This window comes from Apteryx rowi, unplaced genomic scaffold, assembly GCF_003343035.1.
Source record: "Apteryx rowi isolate R43461 unplaced genomic scaffold, aptRow1 scaffold_351, whole genome shotgun sequence".
Lineage (NCBI taxonomy): Eukaryota > Metazoa > Chordata > Aves > Apterygiformes > Apterygidae > Apteryx > Apteryx rowi.
Window position 1 is genome coordinate 496535 of NW_020449986.1, and position 12586 is coordinate 509120.

A 12586-nucleotide genomic window follows, 5' to 3' on the forward strand; every position below is an offset into this window, starting at 1 on the left:
GGCAGTCTAATGATAATAGTGTAATTCTGTTAAAAGTGTAATTACAAAATAGCTTCATCCTTAATTAATAGGTATTTATGATTTTTTTTTTCTGCTTGCAGTTCCTTGTGCAGTACTTTCACCAAAGAAAGAAATAAACAGCTGTAAATGTATCTCAGCATTAGGACAACCAGTATCCATGACATATCCTGTATACTTAAATGGATCTGAGCTCTCAGGAAGGATGCAGCTGTGTTGTGAATCCGTAAATGGCTCTTGCATAAAAAGCACCTGGTCAAACAGTATCCGCATTTCCATGTATATCGTCATGGCTTTCATTATTCTGGCCACAGTGGTTGGAAATCTGACAGTTATCATCTCAATATCACATTTCAAGCAGCTCCATACACCTACCAATTTCCTGATACTTTCCATGGCTACAGTTGACTTTTTGCTGGGATTCTTCATCATGCCTTACAGCATGGTGCGCTCTGTTGAGCACTGCTGGTATTTTGGGAAGTTCTTTTGCAAGATCCACACGAGCATGGACATTATGCTGAGCACAGCTTCCATCTTCCATCTCTCCTTTATATCTGTTGATCGTTACTATGCTGTTTGTGATCCTCTGAGATACAAATCAAAGATAAATACTTTTGTCATCCTGGTCATGATATTCATAAGTTGGACTGTTCCTGCGGCTTTTGCTTTTGGGATGATCTTTCTAGAGCTGAACCTGAGAGGGGCAGAAGAGATTTATAATCACATCCATTGTGCAGGAGGATGCTTTGTTTTTTTTAGTGAAACTTCAGGTGTTGTGGCCTCCATGGTGTCTTTTTACATTCCTGGATTTGTTATGATGTACATCTATAGGAAAATATACTCTATAGCCAAGAGGCAAGCAAGATCCATTGATGCCATTAGCCAAAAAAAGATACAATTTGAAATGAAGCACCACATTTCATGCTGCAGAGAAAGGAAAGCTGCAAAGACACTAGGCATAGTGATGGGAGTATTTCTCATATGCTGGAGTCCATTCTTCTTCTTTACAGCAACCAATCCATTTATGAATTACGTGACACCTCCTATTCTCATTGATGCTTTGGTTTGGTTTGGTTATTTAAATTCTACGTTTAATCCAATTGTTTATGCATTTTTTTACATTTGTTTTCGCAGGGCATTAAGGATGGTTCTGTTTGGAAAAGTTTTTAAACAAGACTCTTCCAGGACTCAATTATTTCTAGAGTAACATGCTTCAAATGTCTGGATTCATTTGTCTGAATTTTTGCCTGAAGGCTGAAGTACTTGAAATAACAGCTGAAAATGAGGGAAACAAGACCTATTTGTTTATTCACTTATCAAATTTGGTTCAAGTAGATAACCGACTATTGTGTCTTAAATCTTCCTTCAATACAGATYGGGAATTGAATGTGGTGCTTTGGTTACAATTATTTATAATACATAAGAGAGCAAGACTTCAGTTTAAAAAACTTTACAGCAGCTAATAAAGGGATGATTCTGATATAACAGATTAATTTTTTTCTTTTTTGAGAAAGATGTGGTTATATTACAATGTTTATATTTATTTGCTGTCCTCTAGAAAGAGCAGAAAAGCCTTTCCTTTTGAATTTCTATATGTTTTTGAATGATAAACCAAAACTTTTAAGTTATGTGCTTCACCTTCAGTATGTATTCAGTGGTCAAATTAGGCCACTATACTAACTAGGCCATGCTAGTGCTTCCACTGTGTACACCAGTACGCTCCACAGAGGGAAGACGAAGCAAAAGAGAAGTCATGTTGATCCTTCTCTTTACATTTCAACTAATGCTTTTCAATAATGAGTCTGTCATTTAAAGAAAGGCTTTGAGGCTTAATGAGATCAAAGACATGTTTAATGAGATCAAAGATAAGCAAAAATATGACATACAGAATAAAAAGTGATACTGAAAAGGAATACTGAACCTAACAATGATAGAAAGTGATGTTTGTAGCATTTGGGTAATGAAGTCTGTGGTGTAAAATATATGCCATTTGCATATTTCAGAACTTTTTTTGGCTAGGACATATTGTTATTTTGTCTGACATAGCAATGCTATGACAATTGGTGAGGAAAGTAAGTAGAGAATTATTATAGAAATGCTAAGATTAGTCTGAATTGAGGGMGAATGGGGCAGCTCAGATATAGAAGCACCAGAAGGAATGGCAGAAGCACCATGAAAATGCTATGGGTTGAGGGCAGCTAGATTGGCAGGTTGTCAAGATCAAATCTGTGTGCAGCTTCTTAGGAAACCCAGACTGGAACACAAAGAACAGGTAAGTAAATCAAAAATTAGCTGAAGAAGACACAGAGGTTGTCAGTTTTTAATCTATGACCTGGTTTTGCTAGAATTAACATATCACCAAACAGAAGGAAATAATACCTCTCTGGCCTGATCCTGCAACATCTGGCTAGACTATTAAGGACTGGTACTAGGAATGGACTAGTACCTGAGAAAAGACTATGGAGAGAAATCGATGACTCTGTGTTGAAATAAGAGGTATGCTCTGTGGTAAATGATGCTCTCCATTCATGCTGCTGGGAGAAGTGCACACTATTTGTGTATCTTGTCTTTCTTTTCTGTGGTTTGTATAGCACTGAGCACAAGGAGTGTAAAAGTTGAATGATGTTAATTCCAGCCAAGCAAAATATCAGGATTCACGATTGTCTCTTTTACTTTTTCATTGCAATCCTGTAATTTTGTACACACCATAATTACATAAAAGGGAACAATGGCTGGAATGGCTGAAACACATCAGCAAATGTACTGTGAAAGATAATATGACTGTTTTAGTACTTTATCTATCTCACAGAAATAAAGTTAAGATCAGAAATTCTATCATTCTGATAAATAAGCTGATAATTTAACCACTTGCTTTTTTTTCCTCCATCCCTGGTGAGGTAGGCCCAATGCAGTTCATTTTCTCATGTTCAGCAATAACTTCTGAAGTGAATTGTGTGGTCACTTGGAAAATCTGTATCTCTCTTGAAATAAAAGTTTCATAGCTGTTGGGAGGTAATACCTTTCTTCTGGCAGTGTTACGGCTTGAAGTTTGGTGATCTTTCCCTAAGAGGAACATTGCCCATCTGAGGCTTTTCAGGGAAATTTAGTAAATTTGTTGTATATTAACATAGTCCCTTCAGGAAGTCAAAGGAGCTGTTACTTCTTTCCCCTCATCTGCTCTCTGTCTGGGATGAATACCTCAAAGACAGTGTGGCAACATCAGATGCAAGACTTTTGCTGTTTGTGGGCAAATGGGTTGGCACTGTCATGTTTTCCTTAAGTAGGAACAGATGAGGCCATCAAGTCACCCTGAACTCCATTCAGTTGCTCAAACATAAGTGTCTAGTGCCACTTGATATGCCTTAAAGTGTCCCACCTAGCCTTCAGCTGCTGTCCTGGAAGAATAAGTGTCCACAGGTCTCATTTCAGGTCTGCCAGCCCCAAACAGATATCTCAAATACTCCAGGGCACTGCAAATGGCATTAAATGCCTATGTCATTTAGGCAAATAAATTGATCCCACTGTTTTTAGCATTTCCTTTTATGAGTCTGTTCAAACTTCTGCATATTCCAAACATTTGGGAAGGAGAAAATTCAAGCTATATTTCAGTCTGGGGAACAGGAGCTGGAGTCTTCCAATAAAGGCACTGAATGTGCACAACAGGTACACTGTATTTCCAAGGACACTCAGTAGAGTCCTACAGATGTATCCACTTTATTATCCAAAATGTCTCCCTTACTGAAAATGGGAAATGTTCCCATTTTGTGCATTTAATTGTTAAAAATCAATGTATGATAACGAGTTATATTTCTTTTTTTCTTATAAAGACCAGGAAGTATACCAATTCTGCTGATTTGCCTACTTCTGAAAAAAAAAAACCAAAAACCCACAGAGAAATAAGCCTATTCTGTTTCACTTTTAAACTCTGCTAGGATGGAAGAGAACTTTTCTTGAGCATAAATAATGAGCAGTCAGATTCAGCTCTATGCTGTACTCAGCTGAGAGCTTTTCTACTGCCTAGAAATTGTCTTCAAACTTTTCCTTGAACATTTTTGGCCTTTGTTCCTCCACTGAATGCACTTTAAGGAGAATTTTTTGTTTATGTTGAAGAACTTTTAACTCCAAAAGCAGCGCAATCTTCTCTGAGATGTTGTTACAACTATTAACCTTTTCAGTTTCGTGTTTGTGACTCTTGCAAACATATGTGAAATACCATGTTATGCACCTTTCCCCAACTTTTCCTTTTATACTCTTATGTTCTAAACCTCTGTCTTTTTGCATTTCATTTTTATGTAAAGTGTTGTCATCTTTCACAATTTTGTAATAGGATTATAAATATCTTTCTCTGCCTAGGGCAACTGAAAAGCAAGTCCCCAGGGCCTGTRTAATCGTCAAAAGTACGATCCCATCTGATTGTCTTGCCTTTCATGAGTAATCATTTCCTGTGTCTACACAATTCAACATCTTCCTGAAAATCTGGAGACATCTACCGTATTTCCAAAGAACTAGCTCTGCTAGAGGTCATAACTGATCAGTCTCTTTTCATAATTTTTTATGACATTCTTTCTGGCATTTTCTTCTGGTTCCAGGAGATGTTTGTGAAAGAGTATGACCCAGCTTGCTTGCAGGATAGTTTAAATCGAGCACACACTTCTGCACCCAGTGCCTAGACCTTCTGTGTGCAACGCAATCCACTTAAAACTATAAAACCCAGTCCCACATTCCTGAAGGCTGATAGTCATCTAACCTAAATTTAGACATGTAAAAGTTAGGCACTGCATCTGCTCTTGTCATTGCTAACTCTTTTTATACTCACAGCAGAAAACTAGTCRCCTCCAGAGGGTGGTTTATCTCACCAGTTTATCCATTTTTAAATGAAATTAATTTCCTCTGCAGATGTTCTTTCTCTCTCTGCCAAGAGGAATCTTCTTGTCACGAGCATAGATTTTAAGATAATTTTAGATATGATTTTTAGGGAACAGAGATGAGGATTTCTTAGGATAGATGTATCTCACGTCGTGGAAAAGTTGGAATGATCCTGGAACTTCAAAACCACTTGCTTTGAAGGTCAGCTTTCTGGAATTAGCACTTAGACAACTTCTCAGGACCAGTTGTTGAGCAATAGGAGTCCTAAAATGAGATTGTATATTCAGGAGTGATCCAAGGAGCTATTATTGAAGGTTTGTCTGAGTAGCTCGAGCTGGAAAAAGGCAGTGTGACGGTGGATTGTGGAATCCCTTGAGGCTCATGTGCTTATTCCTGACATCCTGTCCTGCAGCGCATCGGAAGGGAAGCAGGTCAAAACTCATGAGCAGCTTGTAGCTTAAACTGAGGAGGTKACTTAGCAGGAAGGGCAGATAGGAGGGACCTTGGCCTAGGGGAGCCTCGGCCATCACATGCACACTGTGATAAAGTTTGGAGAGCATTTCCACATCGTGGCAGTACAAAATCACTGCAGTCTTTTTAGTCTAATTGAAAAGACATAAATGAAGACATTTTCATTGTATAGACCAGCAACTCTCCTGCAAGCTAGTCTAAGCACAGGGCACTGGACATGACAGAATCCAGATGCCACCAATATTTATTCTCTGCTGAAGTAACAAAAGGCCTCCACACACAGACTACTGGTGATCAAAATAAAACCTTTATCCAAACTGAGAAATCAGCTGTCCATGTTCTTTTTAACTTATGACTACAACATAAGTTGGTTTTGTGGTTGGTCCAGTTCAGAAAGTTTCAGAAATAACTTTTTCCTCTTGCATCTGACTACCTACACTTTCCCAAAGAGCCTCCTTGCCTTCTGTTTACAGATTGTCTTCTCTGGCAGAGTGACTTTAATGAAGTCCCAGGTTACTTTCTTTCATTAGTTCTAACTACTGGAAGCAAAAAGCTATTTCTCACTGTGAAGGTGACATACAAACAAGACATGTTAATGAGGCCCGGGGGTCTCTGTTTGAACCCAACAGTTTGATAAAGTAGGAGAGCACAAGCAAAATGCCTCACACTGTTGTCCAATCAGATTACAAGTTAAACCTAGTTAGGCAGAATGTACCTGACTGCAATTTCAAAGTGTCATCATGTAAATGAAGTACAAAGGGTGTTKTTTAATTCCTCATCAACACATTTAATTAGTGGCCTTATTAAACACTTCCCAGATGGCTACCTTTTTCAAAACAAATGGCTCTCCAGTGGATGATAATCATATGTTTTAACTTTTCTGAAAACTTCTGTAAAGCAATTATTCCAATATTATGATAGGATCCTTTTGTCCATAAACCTGTGTTTGTTCATTTTGCCACTAGTGAAGTTAATGGTAATATTCCCACTGAACACAGTTTGTAGCATCACTTTTCTCTCGTGCTTTGTACAGAACTGACAGGTTTCATGCATGAAGGCTAAGACTCACTGACTGCCTCCTGTCTCCTCTGCCTTACTGTCTGTAGGTCACATTTAGGTGGATGCAACACTGTGTTGCAGCTGTGGTGTGGCATCTGCTATGGCATCATGCACAATACTCCCATCTGCAGCTGACCAACACGGCCTCTCCCATCTGTTGCCAAGGAGCAGTATGCACAGGAGGTCAGCAGTAGCCACTGACTGTTCAGGCAATACAATTCTAGTACCCACAAAAGGAAGTCACAGCAATAAAATGGAGTACTTTAAACTGCTAGATTAAAAAGTACGTTAGTGCAATGATTGAACAGAAAAATTGAGCTCTTAAAATGTGTAAATATTGCAAAACGTAAAGCTTTTCTTAAATCATTAACTCATCCACCCTGTATACACTGTTTACTCTGTCATCTAAACTACATTAATACCTGTTCAACAAGGAAGAGAGGAGGAGAAAATTTAACTTCCTTCTTTGTGTTTTTTTTTAATAGACATTTTCACTTTCATGCTGCCATTTTAAATCTAACCYGGGGCACAGACAATTGAAAATATTTCTATGGGATGATTGTGCAATAGTGTTTTTAAAACAAAATAATTTCCTAAGAAACCAGATCCACAGGTAACTTAGGCAGTGGTAACATATAAATCTGTTGTACTTTTAGGAGGTTGTTGTCTAGAGTGAAGCCCACAACCCTCTCCTAGATGTCTAGACTTTTCCCATTCAATTTCCCATAGATATGGGAAAAGTCAGACTTCTTAAACCTTAAGTAGTAATAGCATACTGACTAAAAGATACCTATGTCAGTTAAAAAGAGATCACTGAAGACAGAGTAAGTCTTATACCCTTTGGACTTTCTCAGTCCAAGAGAAGAAAACAACTCTTTGAGAAAATTTGAGCTCATCTTTTGTTCTTATTGCTGTGACTTCTGCGTTGCTGAAGCCAGCCCAAAGCAAAAAGAGGGATTCAGCTTCACAGTGCATTGTTTGAACCACATTCATATTGAATATACTTCTTCCCAATGAATAATGAAGAACAACATGGAAATGACAAAGTACCAAAAGAGGGAAACTCTTAGGCCATAATGAAATTAAATTTTATTGCCAGTGAAAATAATTATCACACAATTTTCCCCTCATGCTGGCTTTACACAGCAGTACCTAATGTGACTAATTCTCAGAGGCAGTTTCTTGGGTCATTTCAGCAGCCTTGCTTTTATGAACTGAAACACAGTTAAACAGTTTCTTTTATAAAGGTTTTGGTTCCGATGAATTTGTTAGCAACTGTCAGACATCGCATTTCTTAAAGATGAGCTGCCAGACTCTTCTGCCGTCACCATTGGCTGTCCCATTATGAGAGAAGGAGGACCAGTAATGAGGCGCATGGGCCACTGCTTTTTGAAGGTAATGCTATTTGAAGCATAGCATTTTTCCACAGATTTTTTTATATCTCATATAACTATGCCTGATTTTTCCATTGATTTATGTTTTAATAGCTTGTTTTAATAAAAGATCATATGCGTGAAGCTTGCATCTCTCTCCCTCGATGATCTGAAAATAAAGTTCCTAGACATGTCTGCCTCAAAAATACTGACCAATCTGAAAGACATGTTGTACATGATGGAAAAAAACTTCACTATTTTTTGGAGCTGATAAGTGCTTCTATTTCAGGTAATCCCAGTGATTTGCACTTTGCTTCCAAAAGAAAGTCTCCTTGTCTGTCTTTAAAGCAGCTGCCATAAAGGTAGAATCCTTTAAATGTTCTTACTTTTCTCTTAGTTAATTTGAAAAACCATGTTTGTTTTCTGCCCTGTTTTTATAACATACTGTACTTTGCATTCAGGAAGAATCCCATGTGCATTATGCTGGATAGCGATCATTTACAATGGACTTGTAATGCATCTTCAAAACATCTTAAAAATGTTTGACTGTCCAACTCTGACCTCAGAGGACTCAATTTATTCATGATAATAGTGAATTCATTTTGTCTTTTCTTGTGAGAAAGTAAATACTACCTTTCCTGTTTTTTTTTCTTTATAAATAATAGTTTGTTCAATAATAGATGACAAATTGTCATATAATAACACCTCTGTTTATCTGTCACTTTGTCATTGATCTATGGGGAAGTTTTTCTGTGTGAGATATGGAATCTGTGGATGAAGCCAGCATGAGAGAAACTGCTGTTGCATCTTATTAAATTACAAGATAGTAATCTTCTTTAGGAAGATTACATTTCATTCTGTGTTTCATTAAAACTGGTAATTATTCAAAAATATGAAAGTTATAATGTATTGTTCACTGCAATAGATAAGAAAACATAACATCTTCCCCAATATTTCACCTTTTCCTTTGGTCTCTCCTTTTAAAGACTCTTTTTGATATGACTTGTATCTAGATTAAGTCACCAAAATAGCACTCCTGTACATGAGGGTAAATGAATTAATAGAGCAAACAAAATTAATGGTCTTGGGAATACAAACACTTGGCTTTGTTTATCTCCTGTAGATGTAAACCCCTAAATTATATACATATTTTTTAACTGAAAGTCTCCTGAGACCTAAATGTAATGTCATAAAAGAAAAATTATTTGCCACCTTTCATTAATCTGAGCCAAGTTTCAAAGGCAGCAGTCTGCCTTTTGCAGATATTCCACTTTTGCAGGACAATAACAAAACAGGAAAATATCTACTTAAAGAATCTAATTGATGTTTTGTGCAACAAAACAGATACAGATAGATTAGCCTATAAAACTGACTGTCTAGCATTCTTTCTTTAGCCTTTTGATGCCCTGTTTCTGTATTTTCTTCATTTTAGGGYGATAACTAATGGAAAAAATCGATGGACCAAGCTGCTTCCAAAGTTCCTTTTAGGTAGTTAAATTGGGGAAGAGTATCTCTGCTTCTGTTTCTAAATTTACTTTTAGTCCAAAACAAGTGAGTAGGAAAAGAGGTGAAAGAAATGAGGCAGATAAATGAAGGGAATTTTTGACCTTTAAAAATAATCATTAGTGTATTAATTTATAAACGCGGCAGCTGGACCACAGTCTGTTACAGTGGAGATGACTGAATCCATCTCCACCCTTTTTCAGTCACTGGAATTATAATGATACAAAACAAGGGTATATGTAGGGAAAATAGACAGTATTTGTTATCATGCTAATTTTTACAACCAATTTCCATCATCCATGTTGATGGTTGGTACTTTATAATCCACCAAAGGTGAGTTTAGCATCACAAATAATTTGGAAATGGGAGTTTTGAAAGCTGATTTTGTGACTCTTACAATCAGAATTTAGTTATAGCTCATGAAATCTCCAGGAAAGCTGAGGTATGTGATCTGGCATAACATTTCTCTTATAGAAGATTGACATTCTCAGTTTGAAGAGACAAATAAATCCTATACCATGTTTACACACTGAGGTGACTTGATGAGTTTCTTCCTCTCTGCATCTTTTTCTAATACTTTCAAATGGCTAACATTAAGATACATACAAAATACAAGCACCATATTTTACAAAATATTCTAGACACAACAGAATACACAAAATRAAATTGGCATTTTCATGTAATTTAGTTAATTTAAAAGAAAATTATGTTTACTTTCAACTGCTTTATTTAAAATATTTGCAATGAATTTTCTAATAGCTTCAAGTTATCAGATTTCATGTACTAGTTCAGAAAAATAATGTGTTAAAATTGGTCCCTATTTAAGTCAATAGAAAGTTTTTCTCTAATTTAGCTAGGTCCCACATTTCACTCTAATTTTATTCATAGTCTTGACTAACTTTATCTTGTATTCTCATGTTAGGATTTGGAATCTTTTGGAAACTCATGAAAACTAAATTAGCCTATGGAACTGTATCTTCAGTAGAAAAAGCTGATAAAGGATTGATTATGTTTTCTCCTAATATCTTGAGGGATTTGACTGATTGCTCTGCATTTGGAAATAGATCCTGTCCTGAGACCTCTAGGTCACCAGGAGTACGAAAGGTAGTGTATCTATTCATGACTGGAGTCTTCATTCTCACTGTCTTGGGGAATCTGGCCGTAATCATTTCCATCTCATATTTCAAGCAGCTTCACTCTCTGACCAGTTTCCTCATCCTGTCCATGGCTGTCACAGACTTCCTTCTGAGCTTCACCATTATGCCCTACAGCACGGTTAGGTCTGTGGAGAACTGCTGGTACTTTGGGATCACATTCTGCAAAGTTCATTACAGCTTTGACCTGATGCTCTGCTTAGTTTCCATCTTCCACCTTTGCTCCACTACTGTTGATCACTTTTGTGCAATCTGCCGCCCTCTGYGTTACTCCAGCATGATGACTGTCACTGCCATAAGACCAATAGTAGCAGTGTGCTGGTCGGTGCCTGCTACGCTTGCTTTTGGGGTGGTTTTCTCAGAAGCTTATGCTTCTGGAACAGAGGGCTATGAAAGCTTTGTTAAATGCTYGCTCAAGTTTGTGTCTGGTTGTGTTCAACAAACTGTGGGTCACTGTTTTATTTACAGTTGGTTTATTTGCTCCTGGCTGTATTATGGTAGGAATTTATATTAAAATTTTTATAGTCTCCCAAATGCATATGTGTGCATTGACCCAGGTATACACTCGCACAAAAAATAATATGAAAAATCAGCTTTCTAGGAGTAAAGATAGGAAAGCTGCCAAGACATTGAGTAAAGTTATGCTGGGTTTCTTAGTATGCCCATTTCCTTATTTTTTTGCCATCTTAGTTGATCCATTTTTAAAATTCTCTACTCCTTTACCTTTGTTTGATGCTCTAAGCTGGCTCAGCTATTTCAATTCTTTCTGCAATCCATTAATATATGGATTTTTTTATCCATGGTTTTGGAAAGCACTTAAATATATCTTAAAGGGTAAAATATTCAACCCACATTTTCGCACAACAAAACTTTTTTCTGAAGATCAGTCACAGTAATATATTCTACTACCAACAGCAGCTCTAAAAACAATGAGGAATTAGCAGATTACTGGATATTCATGTTTCAGGAAACATGGTCTGAAATGCACAATAGGAATTTTACAAGTCTTAGTACTGTAGAATTATCTCACCAAATATTCCTTTAAAAAATCAGACTCATTATTTTACTTTGATATTTATGTACCATCTGTGGTCACTCTTAGTGCTTTGATGGTGTTTTAGAAGTTTGAATCTTTCTAGAATCTGTTAATGCATTGTTTTTTGATTTCAGAAAATACTTACATATAGTCCATAAACTTAACATTTTACTGAATAATCTTGAATGCATGCAGCAAAATTTTCTTAAGGTTCACCATAAATAATCTCCTAGGCAGAATACATCCCRCACTAATATGGTGATAGTCTTTGTCATCCTTTTGCAACTGGGACATTTATAGCTGTATGGAGTCTGCTATTATTCCCAAACAAGTAGATTGTGAGTGTAATTGTGGCTTGAAGTTGAAAGGATCTTTTCCCCTGAAATCAATGGAATCAGGTTTTCAGCCCTCAGTGTGTGAAGTACTCCAGCACGTGCTTGCACTTTCTTAGTTTAGATGTCAGGCTCCAGMTATTACAAAGTATTCCTGTCAATAGCTCACCCCAGATTCATCCCACCAAACTTTAACACTGAATTGAAGCCTCTAATCACACTCCTTGCCACGCTACACTCTCTCCAAAGTCAGCACAGAGTCACTGTCAGAGTTCAGATCAGTTACATGCTTAAAATAAGGTGGGCTGAACGGCCACGACTGAATGCAGCTACGGTGATCCTTTTACTGTGTGCTGTACCTCTGACTTACCTTTCGCTGTATGCATACAGCACCTGGCCTGCTGTACACTTATAAAAGTCAGACTACCAAAAGCACCCACATGTTTATTCATTTATTGCTTGATCGCATTGATGCTGGCATAGTATACCAGCGACAGCTGWTCATATTCTTTGCTGAAAAGTTTTTAATGCATTTGTGACAATGTGAACACCTTCTATTTTGGGTCTGGAAACCCCCTGTTTGAGTTAAACCTCTAAAAAAAAAAAAAAGATAGCAAGGAAATGGAAGATGAAAGACCTGTCAGGTGGAGTGTAAAACTCACCTTTCTTAATAAGAAATATAAAACCCAAGACCTTTAATACAAATACTCTCTCTGCACACAGTTACCGCTAGCTGATATGCTAGAGCAAGGAACAGAATATGGCTAGCTGTAA

General features: G+C 37.1%; 2 protein-coding genes across 2 annotated transcripts; both read left to right on the forward strand.

Moving 5' to 3' along the window:
• The first annotated feature begins 223 nt into the window (after positions 1 to 223).
• Positions 224 to 1225, forward strand: TAAR1 (trace amine associated receptor 1). Its single transcript, XM_026072827.1, has one exon. It carries the CDS (start codon positions 224 to 226, stop codon positions 1223 to 1225), a length of 1002 nt encoding a protein of 333 aa, XP_025928612.1.
• A 9073-nt stretch (positions 1226 to 10298) lies between these two features.
• TAAR2 (trace amine associated receptor 2) lies at positions 10299 to 11340 on the forward strand. Its single transcript, XM_026072828.1, is given in 2 exon segments — positions 10299 to 10853; positions 10855 to 11340. Coding segments are annotated over 2 exon segments (1041 nt in total).
• The last annotated feature ends 1246 nt before the right edge of the window (positions 11341 to 12586 follow it).

Coding starts and splice junctions, on each gene's coding strand:
- TAAR1 (XM_026072827.1), top strand. CDS start 224: ATGCAGCTGTGTTGTGAATCCGTAAATGGCTCTTGCATAAAAAGCACC.